This window comes from Epinephelus lanceolatus, chromosome 4 (assembly GCF_041903045.1).
Source record: "Epinephelus lanceolatus isolate andai-2023 chromosome 4, ASM4190304v1, whole genome shotgun sequence".
NCBI classification, from domain to species: domain Eukaryota; kingdom Metazoa; phylum Chordata; class Actinopteri; order Perciformes; family Serranidae; genus Epinephelus; species Epinephelus lanceolatus.
In genome coordinates this window covers 36,901,953-36,925,000 of record NC_135737.1, presented here as the reverse complement: position 1 = coordinate 36,925,000, position 23,048 = coordinate 36,901,953, and the positions used below count along the sequence as shown (strand labels likewise).

Here is a 23,048-nt window from a genome sequence, read left to right as displayed (position 1 = left end):
GAATGTGTGGCACAAAAACAACTCTTCCATGAATCAGCATGCTCACTCTCTCTTTCCTTTCTGTCTCTCACTCCTAAATTATCTATCAGCAGTGTACCAGATTTAATGGCCTGCCGGCGCTGCAGGGGAGTAAGGTGACCCAGTGTTACCACAACATGGCTGAACCCACACAACCCACAGCCATCACAGGGACTAAATCTGCGAATTAACAATATAAAAGTCTCCCTGTTACTGTTTGGATGAAATTATTTACATACATGTATTTTTGTATGAGAGATTATATGCAAAATAAAATTATTAAATTACCTCTGCTTTTGGCTGCTTTCTTCAAACTGTCCATTACTGAAGGTTTAATGCTCTCCAATACAAACCGACTCTCAAGTCCTGGATACAAAGACCTTAGGACAAAGCAAAAGACAAAAAGGTACGATTTTTAATGAACTCAATCTACATACACACTTTGTTTTAAAGTTGAATAATTTCTGTGTACAAAGCTTGACTGATCTTGTTATTTGACTCCAAATAAAAGGCAAACACATTCCTCTGAATACTGAAAAGAAGGCACAGTGAGGGCCAAATTAAGGACAGCAAAATATGCGTTTTGCCTGTCATTCAATTCGTGTTTTCAATTTGCATTTAATTATTGTCTGATTTCAAAGGCAAAAGCAAAGCCACTAGCTAATCACGCAATCAGCCGCAACCTCTCTTTCATATTCCTGCACAAATTAGCATCTGCTTGTCAGAGGTGGACATTTTTCACCTTGGAAATGTCTTTGTAATTTGCAGTGACCTTACCAAAGCCATGCAAAATAAACCACACTTAAGTCTGTCCTTGTATACTGTTTACTAACTCTGAAGAACTGAGGTATTTCAGGTAAGATTTGGTAGCAACTTGGTAGTGAAAACACACTATCTCTACCTGGGGTATTCTTCAGATGCGATGTAAGTGGCATCCTTTTCACTGACAGAGGATGAAAATGCTGTAAACGTCTCATCTTGCAGTGGCAGGAGCTCCAGTCCTATGAGGTCACTGTAATTGGCGTCACTGAGCGCAAACTCCAGCAGCAGCAGCTTCTCCTGTGAGGGACCTTTGTGTTTGTACTTCCTGATGACCTGCCGCAACAAAGATGGAGTCACTTTATTTATTTCGGTGGACTCAGTTGTGTAAGCAGCCAAGGCAAAGTCCACAGCAGCGGGCACTTTTGCCACGTGCGTTCCTGAGCTTTGGAGGTAGTTGATCACCGTCTCTGAAATGTCCTCGTCTGTGTTCAGCTCTGAGAACACAGCCTGGTCCACCCGGATCCAGCTCTCACTGAGGGAATAGATGATTTGCTCCTGCAGCAAGTCATGAAACAGCGGGTGGAGGATGGGTTTCCAGCGGGACTTGACCTGCTTAGGGTCTGGCCAGGCCCCATAGGTCCCTGCAGGGGACAGTGGAAAGTCTTGGTCCTTTTTTGTCTGTACCCTTTTGATAGCCTCAATAATGAGCATGAAGTAAGCCCTCGGGATGACAGTGATTATAAGCAGCTCATTCCACAAGGCTGCTGGATCCCTCCACTGGTCCACCTCCCGCCACTTGATACTCCTACGGTTGTCTGTGAGGCCGAAGAAGCCGCTGACATGAACGGGAAGCCCTGTCTCACTCTCCTCGCCGGGGGGAAGAGGAAGGAAGCAAAAAGCTCGTCCTGAGAAGCCTGATGTTGCACCTTTGTCTTCTTTATTGATCACAGTAAGAGGCAGAGCGATGCCAATGGAAGGCATGAACTTCAAATCATCTGCCAGAGAGTCCAACTCAGGGCACATCCCTCTGCCCCCGACTCCATTACACACCAGCCACGTCATCCTCTGAGTCTCTTTAGCTGTTTCATCCTGAGTCTCAATGTTGACCTGGTAAGTGACGCACGTGATGGTAGAACTGGGAACCCCATTGCTGTAGCTGTCGATAGCCTGACCCAACGTCTTCAGTGCATTCGGCCTTTCCAACTTATCATCAGTATTCTCTGTTGCTGTAACCTGAAACAACATGCGCTCTGTGCCATCAGACTCACGCACATGCAAGGAGATCTTCTGAACGCTCTTGAGGAAGAGGAGCACTGTGTCTGCATCTGCTTTGAAAGATTCAAACAGCTCCAAAACCTTTTCTTTGTTGTAAATGTTGCCGCTGAGCTGGGAGGGTTTCAGGCGGAGCGGGAAGCGGAACAATGTGCCAGGAAAGCTGCCATCCTTGATGGTGTTCTCCGAGCTCCCAAACATCCCGGTGTAGGGCGCAAACTGGTCAGCCAGTTCTGTGATCTCCTTTATGTCTGTCTTCAAGTTCCAACACTGTCCAGACTCATTCACTCCGAACAGGGTCTGATGAGGGTCCAGCATGGCAATCTGGTCTCCACTGAATATACTGGGAGCATCTAAACATAGAGAAACAGAGAACATGTATAAAACTTTAACAGGTTTTATTTCTATAGCGTAAAACACAAGTGCTTTAGTTTACAGTTTTAACAAGTATCAGTCATTTCGAGTCAGTGTGTGTTATATATTACTGTAAACTAAATATCTTCAGGTTTCGGATTCTTGAAAATTGTGATTAATAATTAATATTTTGTCATAATTTATACACCAAAAAATTGATTTAAAAAACATAAGTTGCAGCCCTACTTTAATCTACATTAAATATATAAATGTAAAATAAATACACATCCCAATTTAATAGCTAGTGTTGCACTGCCTGGAAACCTTAACAGTTCTTTTATTTATTTTTCATCATTTATGTCAAAGCAAAACCTTAAAGGGCCACCTACGCCTTTATTTCCAGTTGATTAGATTACTGCAATGCTCTGTCTGTAGGAACAAGCTGTTCCGCAACCTCAGCTTATTCAGAATGCTGCTGCTATAGGTCCTGACAATAACTACGAAATATGACCTCATTACTCCAGATCTAAAATCCTTACGCTGGCTCCCTGTCACTCAGAGAATTGATCTTGCTGCTCATGTATGAATCACTCTGTGGCTCAGTGCCCAAATATATGTCTGACATGCTTGTGACATATGAACCTTCTGGGACCCTGAGGACATCTGGGGCCGGCCCCAACTGACCTTTTGACTTTTAAGTCAAAACTAAAAAACAATTCCTTTTTACACTGCCTACTCCACCCTGTAATGACTGAAATTTAAATTTTAAATCATTTTACAATAATCTTTTTATCTTTGCACTTCTTCTCTACACTTTTGCTATTATTAATGGTGATTTTTTAATTTATTTTTTTTAAAATTGTAAATCATTTAGTAATTAATTTTACCCTTTTTGTCTTGAAAAAAATATTTTGGATGTACTGCACAAATTAATCATTTACACTGAATCTTAATGGGAATTTTGGGGGGAAAAAATATGTATAGGCAAACATTGGAAGAGTTATACAGAAAACACTTAAATACTGATTCCACACAAGAAATAGGTTGTAGTGTACGTAAGCATTTGATACCAGAAATCATAATTAGCATTTCAAAACAGTACTTACCTGTAATATGGTACACAGAATTGAAACCGATCCCAAATCTTCCAACTTTCAAAGGATCCTCTCTCTTCCTGCTTCTCGCAATTTCCTGAATCCCATTCCAGTCCTCCACCGTGAACACAGCATCATTGTAGACATACAGTGCCGTACCTGCGATACAGTGAGTTAAAACAAGGTCAGAGTTTCCCAACTGACATATAGGTGACTGTATGAGTTAAAATGAGGTTATTTAAGTGCCTGTTTTGCCTCTGCAAACAAAATCTGAATAACATGGGTCGATGTGGAGCTTACATTTGTCATGTGATGTATCATGTTTGTTTGCTGCTATATAATTAGGTAAGATTGAATTTGAAAATAAACATGCAAAAAAAACTTTAAAAAAGCAAAAACAGGTAAAGACAACCTAAAATTATAAATACAATAAAGGTACAGTGGAAAAATATTTCATATTAAAGGTATACTATTCTGGATTGTCAGTGAGCGTTTGTAAAATGCTCGAAGTGAAAGTGAAAGTAAAGGACAGCCCCAGATTCACTCTCGTTTGGCGTTTTGCCTCCCTATATATGTGTTTTTCACAGCTGTGTCTCTTGGACTGCCTGCTGCTAACAGTCTGGCACCTGGTCACTACCCTTTTATAAAGCCATGACCTCATCTGAGTGCTGAACACCCCAAACACAAAGAAGAAAAATGAGAAAATACAGGCAGAGGGGAGAGTCTCTGCAGAAAAATACACCATCATGCCCTTCTAGTGGGTCTTAAGTGATGATTGAGAGGGATTATGAGTCTATATATTGTACAGGCATTGTTTTTAATAGGAAAAACCTGCATAGTATACCTTTAACAACCTCTGTAACAAATGTATTTGTGCTTTCCCTGTTCACAGGAAGGTCAGAGCAGAGGATCAGCCACAGAGCAGCTGATTAACGATACTTAAGCAGGACAGACTCTTGCCAACACAAGGGCTTGAACATATGCCCTCTAATTAAAGGATAGTCTCTCTGGTGACTGGGCTATCCTGTCGTGCTTAATGGTCAACTGTAACTACTAACCTTGATGCTGAGCCATGTCAGGTGACCACAGCGACTCCACTCCATACTCTGTCTCATCATACATGAACTTGACTTCTGTGGCTCCAGCATCCTCCGCATTTTGAATCAACTCCTTTGAAAGAAAACACAACAAATGCATACATTTATGAAGGCAGGGCCTTTATAGGGGTTTTAAGAAATGCAATGTGCACCCTGACATCATCTGATTTGGTGGTGGATGCTTTTATCCAAAAAGCCTTTACAGTGAAATGAGCACATTATTAGAGTGGATGGCTCCAGTGGGACTGCATCTCTCTACCCTGGCAACGTTTTATATTACCATGTATGGTAATAGAGCTGATGCCAGCAAGAAAAGCCAAAATAAAACTATGCCCTTTGTTTTTGTGCAAGCTTGACATCTTTCCTCACTGCAAACCCCATGACATCGGTGTTACTGACTATAGCCTCTGCCCTGGGGGAAATCTGGACCGTAACAGCATGTTAAGACAACAACTAACAGAGAGGCAGTTGTACCAAGAATAAAAACCACACTGTTTTTCCTTGTATGAAGGGATTGTATCAAGCCAACATCCACAAAATGATGCTAAATTCAATTAACGCCAATGGCACTTACTTTCAGAATCTGTCCACCTTCAGGGTACCTTCTTAGAATATCTTTCAGAAATTCAACTAGCGGTGGCGTAGTCTGTCCAAACCTCCCTGTATAAGCAAAAACGAGTAAGCCTCACTGTTGTAAGAATTGGTTATTGTGCAGAGATGTGGTGTTTTAAATCTTACCTCCCCCTTTAAGGCCTCTTCCCTCCAGCGTGACAGATACGTCCGGGCTTCCAGAGGGCACCAAGGTCCCGATCTGCACGCTGTCGTCCAGCTGGGAAGGAAGGATGTGAAGACAATGCATAATTAAACATATAACAAAGATGTGTTTTATTGTCTGTTCTGTCTATTATAAGGTACTGACTTGACACAAACAAAATTAAGAGCTCTTCAATTAGTTAAAGTGCTTGCAAAAGATACAATGAATGATGAAAAAATACTTTGGTCATAAACTTAATGCACTTGTGAAACTGTTTTAAAGCCAATTGGAATGCGCTTCTTTTTTACAACAACTTTTAACAGACTTCCAGTTGTCCTCCCGTCAAAATTAATGTATCATCAGTGTGATGGACAGTCATTTCCTGGTGTATCTTTCAGGATCAATGCAGCGGGGAGCCAGAGCTGGCACCAGGCCTAACACTGCTGCTCCTGCCATTTGAGGTTTTTCAAGGTGACACTGTGACCCACTGCACTCAGCAGTCTTTGCACATCAACGTGCTGTCTGGCAAACTGAGCTCTGCATAAGCAAATCTCTCAGTCATCATCCTCGTCATGGTCACTCCACCGTGCAATAATCGTTTGTACAGTTCAGGATGACGGATTTTAAGTCTTTAATGTCATATTAATATTTAATATGGGAAACAAAGAGCTGACAAGCGACAGTAGACAAGTTGTGTAGTCACATACGTAGACTAAGAATCAGCACCGTAATTCAATGCTTATGTCTTGAGTATTCAACATTTATCTAGAGGACTGAGTGCTTCGGTTGTACATTTTCTCCCCTAACAAAGATGCATATACACTAACGTAACGCATGGTTGTGTTTTACTTCATTTGGCTACTGGACTGGATGTTTTATTTTATCTGAGAGCACCCTATGACAGGCATTTATGCTGGAGAATGCTTTTAAAACTCACAGAAAATAAGATAAACTTGCCTTTCAGTTCCTCCTAAAAGGCATATCACTCCTCAGCTAAGTACAGTGTCTGGCACAATGCCCCCTCCATCAGACTGCTGCACATTTTAATTGCATCAGGGAGAACAGGGAGGCAACTTGAAATCTAAACTTACATCTACAGGAGCAATGGAAAACTCTTAAATGTTTTCTTCTGGGAAACAATTCCCATCAGGAAATACTCACACTCAAAACAGAAATCAACCTTTAAATATTCCTTTTATTTAAACTCATGTCTGAACTGCAGGACCTGACCTTGTGGTGAGTGTGGTATTAGTTTGTGGGTGTGGCTTGCAGCTGATTTCTGCGTATGAGATCAGGGGGGTTGAAGAGCACTGACCACCACCTGGTGCTTTCCATCAGCTGAACCCCAAGAGAGGGGGGTCAGCTGCAGTTATGTAAGGACACACACTGACACTACAACCACCCCAAACTAAGAGCCACACTGTACAGTTATATAGTAGTGATCCAGAACAAGTTGTTTATAGTAATTGTAAGTGTAATTTATGAAACTATGTAAAAAGTATTTACTTACAATTTTATAATGTATCTATGACATACCATTTTATGATAATAATTCTTACATGTTGAGAATTACTTTGGAGATATATAGAAGCTCTCATTTTGAATTATTTTGTTTCATATGCTGAGAAATCAGCAAGCAAACTACTGTATTATGTTCAAGACAGTGTGATGATGAGGTGCTGAGTCATGTTGCCCACAGTATGAGTCAGATCATTTGACTGCTGTCATCTTTCAGGAATACTGCAAATAGATAGATAGATAGATAGATGGATGGATGGATGGATGGATGGATAGGTAGATAGATAGATAGATAGATAGATAGATAGATAGATAGATAGATAGATAGATAGATAGATATGACCATCAGCATGTTTAAAACTGTTAAAAGATCAATAACATAATGAAAAAACTTATGAGTTGTAGTATGTAAATCGTAGTATAGTATATCATCGAAAAACATCGAAAAAAAGTCAGTACAAAATGTCAAAAATCATATAGAAACGTCATACTATACTACGACTTTTTTGATGATTTTTAACAACATACTATACTACGACTTTTTTCATGATTTTTAACGACATACTATACTATGACTTTTTTCATGATTTTTGACGACATATTATACTATGACTTTTTTCATGGTTTTTGACAACATACTATACGATGACTTTTTTTCATCATTTTTGGCGACATACTATACTATGACTTTTTTCATCATTTTTGACGACATACTATATACTATGACGTTTTTCATGGTTTTTGACAACATACTATACTATGACTTTTTTCATGGTTTTGACAACATACCATACTATGACTTCTTTTCACCATTTTTGACGACATACTATACTATGACTTTTTTCATGATTTTTGACGACATACTATACTATGACTTTTTTTCATGGTTTTTGACGACATACTATACTATGACTTTTTTAATGATTTTTGACGACATACTATACTATGACCTTTTTTCATGGTTTTTGACAACATACTATACTATGGCCTTTTTTAATGATTTTTGATGACATACTATACTATGACTTTTTTTCATGGTTTTTGACAACACACTATACTATGACTTTTTTAATGATTTTTGATGACATACTATACTATGACTTTTTTTAATGATTTTTGACGACATACTATACTATGACTTTTTTAATGATTTTTAACGACATACTATGCTACGACTGTTTTTCATGGTTTTTGACGACATACTATACTATGACTTTTTTTCATCATTTTTGACGACAAATTATACTATGACTGTTTTTCATCATTTTTGACGACATACTATACAACGACTTTTTTCATGATTTTTAACAACATACTATACTATGACTGTTTTTCATGGTTTTTGACGACATACTATACTATTACTGTTTTTTCATCAAGCTTGACGACATACTATCCTATGACTTTTTTTCATCGTTTTTGACGACATACTATACTATGACTTTTTTCATGATTTTTAACAACATACTATACTATGATTTTTTTCATCATTTTTGATGACATACTAAACTATGACTTTTTTCATCATTTTTAACAACATACTATACTATGACTTTTTTCATGATTTTTAACAACATACTATACTATGACTTTTTTCATCATCGTTGACGACATACTATACTATGACTTTTTTCATCATCGTTGACGACATACTATACTATGACTTTTTTCATCATCGTTGACGGCATACTATACTATGACTTTTATCATGGTTTTTGACAACATACTATACAATGACTTTTTTTCATCATTTTTGGCGACATACTATACTATGACTTTTCTCATCATTTTTGACGACATACTATATACTATGACGTTTTTCATGGTTTTTGACAACATACTATACTATGACTTTTTTCATGGTTTTGACAACATAGATACTATGACTTTTTTTCATCATTTTTGACGACATACCATACTATGACTTTTTTAATGATTTTTGACGACATACTATACTATGACTTTTTTAATGATTTTTAACGACATACTATGCTACGACTGTTTTTCATGATTTTTAACAACATACTATACTATGACTTTTTTCATAATCGTTGACGACATACTATACTATGACTTTTTTCATGGTTTTTAACAACATACTATACTATGACTTTTTTCATCATCGTTGACGACATACTATACTATGACTTTTTCATGGTTTTTGACAACATATTATACAATGACTTTTTTTCATTATTTTTGGCAACATACTATACTATGACTTTTTTCATCATTTTTGGCGACATACTATACTATGACTTTTTTCATCATTTTTGACAACATACTATATACTATGACGTTTTTCATGGTTTTTGACAACATACTATACTATGACTTTTTTCATGGTTTTGACAACATACCATACTATGACTTTTTTTCATCATTTTTGACGACATACCATACTATGACTTTTTTAATGATTTTTGACGACATACTATACTATGACTTTTTTAATGATTTTTAACGACATACTATGCTACGACTGTTTTTCATGGTTTTTGACGACATACTATACTATGACTTTTTTTCATCATTTTTGACAACATACTATACTATGACTGTTTTTCATGATTTTTGACGACATACTATACAACGACTTTTTTCATGATTTTTAACAACATACTATACTATGACTGTTTTTTCATCAAGCTTGACGACATACTATCCTATGACTTTTTTTCATCGTTTTTGACGACATACTATACTATGACTTTTCCATGATTTTTAACAACATACTATACTATGACTTTTTTCATCATTTTTAACAACATACTATACTATGACTTTTTTCATCATCGTTGACGACATACTATACTATGACTTTTTTCATCATTTTTGAGGACATACTATACTATGACTTTTTTCATCATTTTTGACAACATACTATACTATGACTTTTTTTCATCATTTTTGGCGACATACTATAGTATGGCTTTTTTTCCATCAATCATGACGACATACTATGCTATGGCTTTTTTCAGGATTCTTGACGACATACTATACCATGACTTTTTTTCATGATTTTTAACAACATACTATACTATGACTTTTTTCATCATCGTTGACGACATACTATACTATGACTTTTTTTCATCATTTTTGAGGACATACTATACTATGACTTTTTTTCATCATTTTTGATGACATACTAAACTATGACTTTTTTCATGATTTTTAACAACATACTATACTATGACTTTTTTTCATCATTTTTGAGGACATACTATACTATGACTTTTTTTCATCATTTTTGATGACATACTAAACTATGACTTTTTTCATGATTTTTAACAACATACTATACTATGACTTTTTTCATGATTTTAAACAACATACTATACTATGACTTTTTTTCATCATTTTTGACGACATACTAAACTATGACTTTTTTCATGATTTTTAACAACATACTATGACTTTTTTTCATCATTTTTGAGGACATACTATACTATGACTTTTTTCCATCATTTTTGACGACATACTATACTATGACTTTTTTCATGATTTTTGACGACATACTATACTATGACTTTTTTTCATCATTTTTGGCGACATACTATAGTATGACTTTTTTTCCATCAGTCGTGACGACATACTATGCTTTGACTTTTTTCATGATTTTTGACGACATATTATACTATGACTTTTTTTCATCATTTTTGACGGCATACTAAACTATGACTTTTTTCATGATTTTTAACAACATACTATACTATGACTTTTTTTCATCATTTTTGAGGACATACTATACAATGACTTTTTTCCATCATTTTTGACGACATACTATACTATGACTTTTTTCATGATTTTTGACGACATACTATACTATGACTTTTTTTCATCATTTTTGGCGACATACTATAGTATGACTTTTTTTTCATCAAGCTTGACGACATACGATACTATGACTTTTTTCATGATTTTTGACGACATACTATACTATGACTTTTTTCATGATTAATGACGACATACTATACTATGACTTTTCTCATGATTAATGACGACATACTATACTATAACTTTTTTTCATCGTTTTTGACGACATACTATACTATAACTTTTTTTCATCGTTTTTGACGACATACTTTACTATGACTTTTTTCATGATTTTTAACAATATACTATACTATGACTTTTTTTCATGGTTTTTGACGACATACTATACTATGACTTTTTTTCATAATTTTTGACGACATACTATACTATGACTTTTTTTCATCATTTTTGGCGACATACTATAGTATGCCTTTTTTTTCATCAATCTTGACGACATACTATATTACGACTTTTTTCATGATTTTTAACAACATACTATACAATGACTTTTTTTCATCATTTTTGACAACATACTACACTATGACTTTTTTTCATCATTTTTGACGACATACTATACTATGACTTTTTTTATGATTTTTGATGACATACTATACTAAGGCTTTTTTTTTCATCAATCTAGACGACATACTATACTACGGCTTTTCTCATGATTTTTGACGACATACTATACTATGACGTTTTTCATTGTTTTTGACAGCATATTATACTATGGCTTTTTTTCATGACTTTTGACGACATACTATACTATGACGTTTTTCATGATTTTTGACGACATACTATACTATGACTTTTTTCATGATTTTTAACAACATACTATACTATGACGTTTTTCATGGTTTTTGACAACATATAATACTATGGCTTTTTTTCATGACTTTTGAGGACATACTATACTATGACTTTTTTCATGATTTTTGACGACATACAATACTATGACTTTTTTCATGATTTTTAACAACACAGGTTAGCCATCATTGTAGGCAGAATCTTTGTGCCCTCCTCCACCCCGTTCAGCTCCAGCCATCGTATCCAGAGTCCAGGACAAGCTCAACAAAGACTCATTCCTTTACTCATCCAGATCATCAGCACGTCTCCATCTTCCTCTCATCTCACCTTCAACACCTCTACCACCACCACCGTCTAGACCCCGGGAAGGGTGTTCCCTATTCAGATATGGATTCATCATCCTCCTTAAATCATACCATCTCTACAGGGTCTAATCGGTAAAGACTTTTCACAGCTGCAGTCCTATGTGCACATATTAATAAATATTCTTTTTACTATAAAAATGTGTCTCTCCTGATTGAAATAGTATCTATGTTGTCAAAAGTCATGATAAAAAGTCAAGGTATAGTATGTCGTCAAAAATCATTAAATAAAGTCATAGTATAGTTTGTCATCAAAAATCATGAAATAAAGTCATAATATATAGTATGTCGTCAAAAGTCATGAAAAAAGTCATAGTATAGTATGTCGCCAAACATCATGAAATAAAGTCATAGTATAGTATGTCGTCAGGATTGATGAAAAAAAGTCATAGTATAGTATTTTGTCAAAAATCATGAAAAAAAAGCCACAATATGGTATGTCATCAAAAATCATGAAAAAGGCATAGTATAGTATGTCGTCAAGATTGATGAAAAAAAGCCATAGTAAAGTATGTTGTGAAAAAATCATGAAAAAAAGTCATAGTATAGTATGTCGTCAAAATTCATGAGAAAACAGTCATAGTATAGTATGTCGTCAGAAATCATGGAAAAAAGTCATAGTATAGTATGTCATTAAAAATCATGAAAAAGGTCAGTGTAGTATGTCGTCAAAAATCATGAAAAAAGTCATAGTATAGTATGTCGTCAAGAATGATGAAAAACAGTCATAGTATAGTATGTCGTCAAAAATCCTGAAAAAAAATCATAGTATAGTATAGTATAGTATATTGTCAAAAATCATGAGAAAAGCCATGGTATAGTATGTCGTCAAAAACATGAAAAAAGCCATAGTATAGTATGTTGTCAAAAACATGAAAAAAAGTCATAGTATAGTATGTTGTCAAAAACATGAAAAAAAGTCATAGTATAGTATGTCGTCAAAAACATGAAAAAAAGCCATAGTATAGTATGTTGTCAAAAACATGAAAAAAAGTCATAGTATAGTATGTCGTCAAAAACATGGAAAAAAGCCATAGTATAGTATATTGTCAAAAATCATGAGAAAAGTCATGGTATAGTATGTCGTCAAAAATCATAAGAAAAGCCGTAGCATAGTATGTCGTCAAAAATCATGAGAAAAGTCATAGTATAGTATATTGTCAAAAATCATGAGAAAAGTCATGGTATGGTATGTCGTCAAAAATCATGACAAAAGCCATAGTATAGTATGTCGTCAAAAATCATGAAAAAAGTCATAGTATAGTATATTGTCAAAAATCATGAGAAAAGTCATGGTATGGTATGTCGTCAAAAATCATGACAAAAGCCATAGTATAGTATGTCGTCAAAAACATGAAAAAAGTCATAGTATAGTATGTCGTCAAAAGTCATGAGAAAAGTCATAGTACAGTATGTTGTCAACAACTATGAAAAGAGTCATAGTACAGTATGTCGTAAAGAATGATGAAAAAAAGCCATACTATTGTATGTTGTCAAAAATCATGAAATAATGTTATAGTATAGTACGTCGTCAAAAGTCATGAAAAAAAATCATAGTATAGTATGTCATCAAAAATCATGAGAAAACAGTCATAGTATAGTATGTCGTAAAGATTGGTGAAAAGAAGCAATAGTATAGTATGTCGTCAAAAGTCATGAAAAAAAGTCATAGTATAGTATGTCGTCAAAAATCACAAAAAAAGTCATACTATAGTATGTCATCCAAAATCATAAAAAAAGTCATAGTATAGCATGTCATCAAAAATCATGAAAAAAGTCATAGCATAGTATGTCGTCAAAAATCATGAAAAAAAGTCATAGTATAGTATGTCGTCAAAAACATGAAAAAAAGTCATAGTATAGTATGTCGTCAAAAACGTGAAAAAAAGCCATAGTATAGTATGTTGTCAAAAACATGAAAAAAAGCCATAGTATAGTATGCCGTCAAGAATGATGAAAAAAGTCATAGTATAGTATGCCGTCAAGAATGATGAAAAACAGTCATAGTATAGTATGTCGTCAAAAATCCTGAAAAAAAATCATAGTATAGTATAGTATATTGTCAAAAATCATGAGAAAAGCCATGGTATAGTATGTCGTCAAAAACATGAAAAAAGCCATAGTATAGTATGTTGTCAAAAACATGAAAAAAGGTCATAGTATAGTATGTTGTCAAAAACATGAAAAAAAGTCATAGTATAGTATGTCGTCAAAAACATGAAAAAAAGCCATAGTATAGTATGTCGTCAAAAACATGAAAAAAAGTCATAGTATAGTATGTCGTCAAAAACATGGAAAAAAGCCATAGTATAGTATATTGTCAAAAATCATGAGAAAAGTCATGGTATAGTATGTCGTCAAAAATCATGAGAAAAGCCGTAGCATAGTATGTCGTCAAAAATCATGAGAAAAGTCATAGTATAGTATATTGTCAAAAATCATGAGAAAAGTCATGGTATGGTATGTCGTCAAAAATCATGACAAAAGCCATAGTATAGTATGTCGTCAAAAACATGAAAAAAGTCATAGTATAGTATGTCGTCAAAAGTCATGAGAAAAGTCATAGGACAGTATGTCATCAAGAATGATGAAAAAAGTCATAGTATAGTATGTCGTCAAAAATCCTGAAAAAAGTCATAGTACAGTATAATGTCAAAAACCATGAGAAAAGCCATTGTATAGTATGTCGTCAAAAACATGAAAAAAGTCATAGTATAGCATGTCGTCAAAAATCATGAGAAAAGTCATAGTATAGCATGTCGTCAAAAATCATGACAAAAGTCATAGTATAGTATGTCATCAAAAATCATGAGAAAAGCCACAGTACAGTATGTCGTCAAGATTGATGAAAAAAACTCATAGTATAGTATGTCGTCAAAAATCATTAAAAAAGTCATAGTATAGTATGTCATCAAGAATGATGAAAAAAGTCATAGTATAGTATGTCGTCAAAAATCCTGAAAAAAGTCATAGTATAGTATGTTGTCAAAAATCATGACAAAAAGCCATAGTATACAGTAGTATGTCGTCAAAAATCATGACAAAAGTCATAGTATAGTATGTCGTCAAAAATCATGAGAAAAGTTATAGTACAGTATGTCGTCAAGATTGATGAAAAAAAAGTCATAGTATAGTATGTCGTCAAAAATCATGAAAAAACAGTCAAGTCATAGTATAGTATGTCGTCAAAAATCATGAGAAAAGTCATGGTATAGTATGTTGTGAAAAATCATGAAAAAAGTCATAGTTTAGCATGTCGTCAAAAATCATGAGAAAAGTCATAGTACAGTATGTCGTCAAGATTGATGAAAAAAAGTCATCGTATAGTATGTTGTCAAAACCCATGAAAAACAGTCATAGTATAGTATGTTGTCAAGATTAATGAAAAAAAAAGTCATAGTATAGTATGTTGTCAAGCTTGATGAAAAAACAGTAATAGTATAGTATGTCGTCAAAAATCATGAGAAAAGTCATGGTATAGTATGTCGTCAAATAAAAAAATTTACTGGGTCATCACGATTGTTTGTAAGCTGGTATTTGTTAGGCTTTAGTTTAAAATGGTATAAAAAGTACTTATTAGTACATATATTCACATATATATATGTATACATATATATATATATATTCCAACATGTTGGGAATTACTTTGGAGATGAGAACTTTTGTTTAAATTATTTTGTTTCATATGCTGAGAAAGCAGCAAGCAAACTACTGTATTATGTTCAAGACAGTGTGACGATGAGGTGCCGAGTCATGTTCCCCACAGTATGAGTCAGATCATTTGACTGCAGTCATCTTTCAGGAAGACTGCATTACTCTGTGGGCATCCAACACAAGCCCACAGTAAAGGTAAAGATAGATAGATAGATAGATAGATAGATAGATAGATAGATAGATAGATAGATATGACCATCAGCACATTTTAAAAACAGTCATAAGATCAATAACAAAACAAAAAGGGTTTAATTAATTGTTCACAGCAACAACAAATTAAACGTATGAGGGAAACTTGGCTCAGAGCTTCACAACAATGAGGCACTGTTAATAGTTTAGGTCAGTATCACATCATTTGTCCTGCAGTTATGGGACAGGGTCATTAAAATAGATCTGTGTTCTGCTGCTGGCAATTAGCTACCATGAGAGAAGAAGACCTCAGTTATTCCTTGTTCCTCTGTGTAGTATTTTTAGTAAAATGTGACAAAACCACAGAACAGCAAGCAGGCAAAAAGGCCAAAGAGAAAAAAACAAATAATGTGACATTTTCAATAAGCAAACTGAACATGGGCGAAATTAGAAACTCATGTCATGAGTATTGCATTTACTCAACAGTGACTGGGATGGGATCCCAACTTAACTGCACACTGAATCATGGCCAATTTCAAAAACAAGATTTCTGTGTTTGTCTTTGGTTTGGACAAAAAGGCAACGCTACTTTCCGATGTTTTCCTTTAATCTATCAACATGCACTCTGTTTTTCCAGTTCATTACAAAACAATTACCAAGCAGCCCCAAAAATCATAAACATCAAAACACACAAACTCACACAGTGTATAAACACACTGACAGACATCTTCCTTTATTATCATCTAATAACCATTTTGCTAATCTGGATCTGTTTTGTGTATTAGTGGTATATTGACTGTGCTGTTACAGGGAAAACAAACATACCACTCTCCCATTGTGAGTCAGCCTTTGCTCTTCGACGGGCAGGTCCGTCTCCTCGTAGAGCAGCTGTTTGACATCTTCAACAGATGTGGAGGGAGAGACCTGGTAGGTCCTCAGGCCAATGTACTCATGACGAACTGTCACCCGTGGCAACCTAAGAAAAAAACCATAGGGGCACAAATTTAATTTAACGTTTAGATAAAATTATGATTAAATTGGGTGGGATGTGGGTGTAGCTTTGAAGTTGCAGCAGTAACAAACTCATTGAGAGAAACATTGCCCTTATAAGCTGTCTGAAGACTTCTTGTTTTGAATGTTTGCTTTTATTTGATAGTGAGAGACGAGGAACAGACAGGAAACATATAGAGAAAGAGGGGTGTGAAATGCAACAAGGGATGTTGCAGTTATATAGTATGTGTCTTAACCACTGGGCTACAAGGATGGTCTAATGTTTGAACACTTTGGTTTAAAATCCTGTAGATGTGAATGTAAAATATTACATTAAAGGTTTTTCAGAATTGATATAGTGCACTTAAATGAAACTTGACTTTTTCGATGTTCGGAGGACTCCGTTTTGCATGTATTGACATGACTAAATAGTTCCTGAAAAAGGGAGGTCAAAGATCAAATTTAATCTCAACTCTAGAGGACACTGGAGTTTTGCTTACAGTCGTTATTGATCAAGGGTTTAGGTTAGGAAGAAACATGAGAATGGAAACCCCACCAGTCCATCTGTTAATGGTCCATTAGGGCCATGCAGATATCTGTATTATTATCTAGATTTTGATTTTGAGAACAGTAACTTGTATACCTTCACATCCAGCCTGCAGCCTTACTGCACTTTAGTGCTGCAGGGTGATATTAAACCTTTAAAAATATTGATTCATCCCCTCCTCAAGAGAGTTGTGCTGTTTCTCATCTGTCAAATCTGCCTCCATGACCATTACTCTGGCTGCCACCCACTCTATGATAGACTGTGCTGCTATTTAAGGGGACAACATGGGTGTTTTACTTATGCAAGGCATACGTATAAATTAGCCTGTCAACACGTTAAACAGCACTAAAGCAAAGTATTCTTGCTTATTCAGCAGCAGGACACTGGACCCCTGCAGCCAAGTCCACAGTGGTGCAATCACTGGGGCTGGAGTGGGTGTGGCAGCCAAGCATAGGGTGGGTGAAAAGCAGCCCTAAATAAACAATACTGGACCTGTGGTGCCTTATAAACATAGATAGAGACTGACACAATGCAGTGGTGAGTCTGGAAAATGTTGTTATTCCTATCATCTCTGTGTCAGTCCACTTATGAGAAACCTGAGCAGTGTGGAGGGCCCATCAGCTGCTAATACTCAAGATGCTGTAATGTTTCCAGGAATATACTGCAGTTAAACTTACCACGGGTCTGGACAGTTGGCCATCTCGTTGCTGCTATGTGTCCCAGCACATACACATGCATTGGACTATCTTCTGCACTGAGCGCAGGAATACTCCGCCCGGAAAACGGCTGTCGCAAAACAAGAAAACCCGTTATTCTCCTCAAAACACCTGCTTGTTCTGTATAACTGCGATATTAATATTAACCAACAGTCCTATGGTGATGTACAGGATACAAGAAGACACATAAAATCAATATGTTGTTGTGACTGCGGCTAAGAGGCTTTCTTTTCATCGTGTGCCGGGTGATGTGTTTAGCCTCTTTAGGGAGCGTTATCCCGCTATCCAAACAAACCCCACTCACTTGAATCGGTCCGGTGTGCGGTCCTCTCAGAAAGCTCGTGCATTTCACAGCAGGCTGTGTTCCTAGAAACAATAACAACAATAGCAAGTGACATGCTTGTCTCCCTCCAACAACATACTGACTCCTTCAAAGGCGATGTTCTAATAATAATGAATTACACTGCGCGAGAGAGCAAAAACCGCGGAGACGAAGCGAGAGGCTTCACTCCCTGTCACTTCCGGGTTGCTTTAAATCTCGACAATCAGACTCAGCCCGCTCTCAAATATCGCCTTTTGGCTGAAAGTCTGCAAATGTGTATTATGGAGACATATTATTGTCTTATAAAGGGTTTATTTCGTATTGTATGCGCATCTGCTACCTTTATAACACTAATACACGCAGATGAGAAACACTCTTTTCTTTGCGCATGCGTAGTAGCCTACTCATGGTGTCTATTTATAATGGTTCTTGTAAGCATTAACTGTTGCATACTTTAACTCTTCTACTAACTGTTTTTGATACAGCAAATCTACACTAGTGCACACGTTTTACGTCTACTTAAATCAAAATCAAACGTCTGCAGAGATTATAAAGAGTCAAAGAGCTCTCACTCTGTCCTATTCTACCAGCCCAGTGTTCCGGAAGTAAATCTATTGATAAAGTGACTGACTGGCAGTTGAAGCACTTCCAAGACTTGGGTGGGCTTGAAATCATCCTGTCAAACAATGAGCATCTGTGTTGAAAGGGTCAGGTTGATTAATAGAATTTAAAGCTGTGTTAATTGATTATTTTGGACCACTTGAGGGCAGAAGAACTCCAAGATGCATTAAAATATTGTTGAATGATATAATAATCACTAACTAAAGTTGGTATGGCTAACATGTTAGTAACAATTGCCTATTTAGACAACCAGCAGACATGGATCTGCTCTCCACCAACTCTTTACATAAGCTTAATTGTAATTTATAGGCAGCACTCCTGGAAATTTAATAGCTTAATTTCTAGGACTAGGAGAAAAGGTGAATGTGCCTTTTAAGTAGTGGCTCCAACACTATGAAACTCTCCTCCATTAGGTTTACAGTCTGTGGTCTCCTTAGAAAGTTTTAAAAAAACAAAAAACAACTGAAGACACACCTCTTCAAATTACTCTGTGTTTTACATTATTATTTTTATTAATAGAGTAGTTGCTGGACTTCAGAAATGATGAAATGTATGCCTCTAGAGAAGATCAATTATGTCCTGAAAAACAGATATGATGCCTTTTTACCTTTATCAATTGTGGACTCACTGTAATCTGAACTGGTAAGCTAATAGTAACGTCCCAATACAATGGGTGAGATAGCTTAATGACAAGAAAGTCACCTTTTTTTGCATGAGATGTGTCTTCATATTGATTTTTTTTGTTTTGTTCTTTTGTTGTTGTTGTTGTTTTTGAGGAAGGAATAGGTTGTGATCTTAATGCTAAATTGAAAAAAATTAAAATTAAATATTCCAAAAAATTAATTGAATAATTTCTGGGAAGCACAATTTTACACATTTTACAATCAAGCAGTTACAAGATAGAAATAGCATAATGCAAAGCAGGAGGAAAATGAATGGTGAAATTAAATGTAACAGGAATAACCTTGTAAATCAAGTTATAATTCCTAATAAGAAAAATAATTCCTTAATAAATTTATCTATTGTTTATCTAATGTTATTATTTTTCATCATTTTAATTTCAATAAAAAATAAAATAAAATTTGTTTATTCATTCATTTTACCATTTCATTTAAATGAAAATTTAAAAGTATTATTTGATTAGACTAGATTTATTAATTTTGACTGATCACACTCAATCCCGGTGGCACACTCCAGACTCATATTGTTTCAGTCACACCTGATACACTGTTAATAGGCCAATTTTAAAGGATCGGTCTGCACATATTGCAATTAATAACAACCCCACCAGTGCTGTTGATAACATTATATGGTTCAAAAGACACCTGTCAGGTAGTCCAGCCTACATCTTTCTTCTCTGTGTGGATCACACTGCAGGTTGACAGTGACAGCAGGGACTCTAAAACATAGTCCCACCACCAGCCTGCAGCTGTATTACTTTGATTACCCTGAACTCTTTATACCGCTGAACTCTGGGACTTGTAGTCGGAACACCCAAAGCATTAGACGCCAGCACACTGCAGTCAAAGATGCGCACATCAACTTTGTTGACGATAATGAGAGGCTGGCATATGCAGGCCTGTCCCACAGAGCTGATCAGCTGCATTCATTAAAGCCCCAGCATCTATCAGATTAAAACCCGTTTCACTGCATAGACAATGTGGGCCTATGAGGAACTCCCACTGTGCATTTATTTTTAATTAGGTTGGTTTGAATGCTGACTACAGCGATGTTCCGACATTTATATTTAAAGCAAATACCATAGCCTACAACATTTCTATAATGTTTTGAAAACATTCAGTGTGGTGCAATGCTTTTGATAAAACCAGCACAAAACGTAGAAAATGACATCATCACCTCAAAGTCAAGGACTTCCATCACCCCAAAATATAAACTGCTCTCAGGTGCATCATGTTAGGTTTCCACGGACTAAATCTAGCCTAAATACCGTCCTTTGCAGAAAAAAACTATGGCAGGACACACTAAAATAAGACCCAGATGGCATATCCAGAAATATGTCAAACTACAATGTCAGCTGCCCGAGGCTACGTCAGTGATTTCCCCTCTTGTCTCATCTATTTTCAGCTGAGGAAAGTATTCACTGTTTTATAACCTTAAAATAGCCTACACTTACTGCTATAACTCATTTCCTAATGCCCTATCACCCCAATAGCCTACATCTTACTGCCGCATTGAAGAGAGAGAGGGTTACTCACAGTAGGATATCTGCAGGTTGGCGGCAGCATCAGTGCAGCATCTCTGTCCTGTCCTCTGCACCACAGCGGAGGGCATAAGTTCCTTTAAATGATCGCATAAATAACATCGTGCATAACTCGGACACTTCAGAGGTGGTAGTTGGAATAGAGTGCGTCTCCAGATGAGATGTCTATGAATGGTGAACACGACTGGACAGTTTCACACTGCAGGTTTTAACGCACAGGTCTCTTAAAGTGACAGCTGCGGTATGAAGCCCCGATGGGACACAGCGCACCAGCAAATATGGGATGGGCGAATAGACCCAAACAGACTAGACCGGACAAGACGAGGCAAGACCAGACTAAACAATACAAGAATAGAATAGAATATAGGCTAACTAAACTTGCTAAGGAACAATAGGCTACAGTCACAGAGTAAGCATAATATGCCTATTAATATACTTTACAAAAGAGTAGACTGGACAGTCCATGAATAGATAGAACAGAATAGAATAGATTAGAATAGACTGCCTACTGGTCCTGGGGACAAGCGACCAATCAACCACTTAAAGGACCAGTCCGGTATTTTAAACAGTCTTTAACAAAGAGATCGACATTGTCAGACACTTAGAGACAATCTGAGCATGTCAGTGGCAAAATCAAGCACAGTTAGATCATGGAAATAGATGGTGCTTAGTTGCCTGCAGGGATTACATTGCAGCTGGTTTGGCCGTTGATCACTGCAGCAGTCTCGCTGTGGATCAATTTCAAAAATTGTTGTTCTTATTATTCACTTAAGCCCCGTTTCCACCTACAGTCTATGGTTTCCACTGAGCAGTACGATATGGTTCAGTTCAGTACATTTTCTTTCTGTTTCCACTGTGAAAAGTTGTGGATGGTACCAATGGAACCGTCCGTACCGTCCTAATTTTTGTCCCCCCTTGGTTGGGGTACCTAGCACACAGATCTGGTACTAAAAGGTGGAGCTGTGAACACTGCAGTCTGTTGATTGGTCAGTAGAAGATGGTCACTCTGCTCAGGGCTGTTGTGACTGGTTTTTAGACTTATGTAACCACTGTTCACACTGTGGAGAGTTTTATTTTCTAGGACTAGGAGAAAAGGTGAATGTGCCTTTTAAGTAGTGGCTCCAACACTATGAAACTCTCCTCCATTAGGTTTACGGTCTGTGGTCTCCTTAAAAAAACAAAAAACAACTGAAGACACACCTCTTCAAATTGCTCTGTGTTTTACATTATTATTTTTATTAATAGAGTAGTTGCTGGACTTCAGAAATGAAGGCCTTTTATGTGTCTTACTATAACATAAAGGGTGTTTTGCTGCCTCTTGTAGCAGCTGGAGTCTGAGAAAAAATAATTCACGGTGACTTTTAAGGTGGAACGTTTACTTGTAATGTTACTCAATGCATGAGTTGATGGCATGAATCCATCAACACACCTTAAATTTCACTGTGACAACTTTGACCATTACTTTAGTTTTTATACATGAGAGCAGTGAGTGACAACAACCCCGCCCACATTTAAGAGTACTGTTTGTGGTGGAAACGCTAGGGTCCATGTCTGAAGGGTTACTGTTGGTTCCAAAGGTACCATACCGAAAGTGTTTGGTGGAAATGGGGCTTTGGGTACAACATGGGGGAACAGGGGCCAGGTGATATTTAACCAAAGTTGCCCCTTTAAGCCATCACAGCACTCAGGACACTTACAAACAGAAAATTAGACCTATCCAAATTATGATGAAAGAAAAAGAGAAATACATAGATTATTGGAGAGAACTAATATAATCCCAGAAAACAAGTACAGACCGAGTGAGCACAGCCTGGCAGTGGGAGTAGGCAGACTCCGGAAGACCTGGCTGCCCAGAGAGGACAGGTTGCATTCTTACCATGACCAGAGAACAGTGGAGACAGAGCTGCACTTCCTAACTCCATGCGGCCAATATG

General features: G+C 36.2%; 1 protein-coding gene across 2 annotated transcripts in view; it reads right to left on the bottom strand.

Moving 5' to 3' along the window:
• The window catches only part of sacs (sacsin molecular chaperone), a 37,668-nt gene extending 16,343 nt beyond the window's left edge, over positions 1–21,325 (bottom strand). For both annotated transcript variants that reach the window (XM_033631948.2, XM_033631950.2), the window contains exons 1-10: positions 21,110–21,325; positions 18,255–18,316; positions 17,912–18,020; positions 16,523–16,673; positions 5,336–5,426; positions 5,172–5,257; positions 4,559–4,670; positions 3,513–3,659; positions 920–2,405; positions 307–398 (exon numbers count right to left, since the gene is read on the bottom strand). In XM_033631948.2, coding sequence (XP_033487839.2) covers positions 307–398; positions 920–2,405; positions 3,513–3,659; positions 4,559–4,670; positions 5,172–5,257; positions 5,336–5,426; positions 16,523–16,673; positions 17,912–17,934 — 2,188 coding nt within the window. In that variant the 5' untranslated portion in view covers positions 17,935–18,020; positions 18,255–18,316; positions 21,110–21,325. The remainder of the gene's footprint in view (positions 1–306; positions 399–919; positions 2,406–3,512; positions 3,660–4,558; positions 4,671–5,171; positions 5,258–5,335; positions 5,427–16,522; positions 16,674–17,911; positions 18,021–18,254; positions 18,317–21,109) is intronic.
• Positions 21,326–23,048: the final 1,723 nt, after the last annotated feature.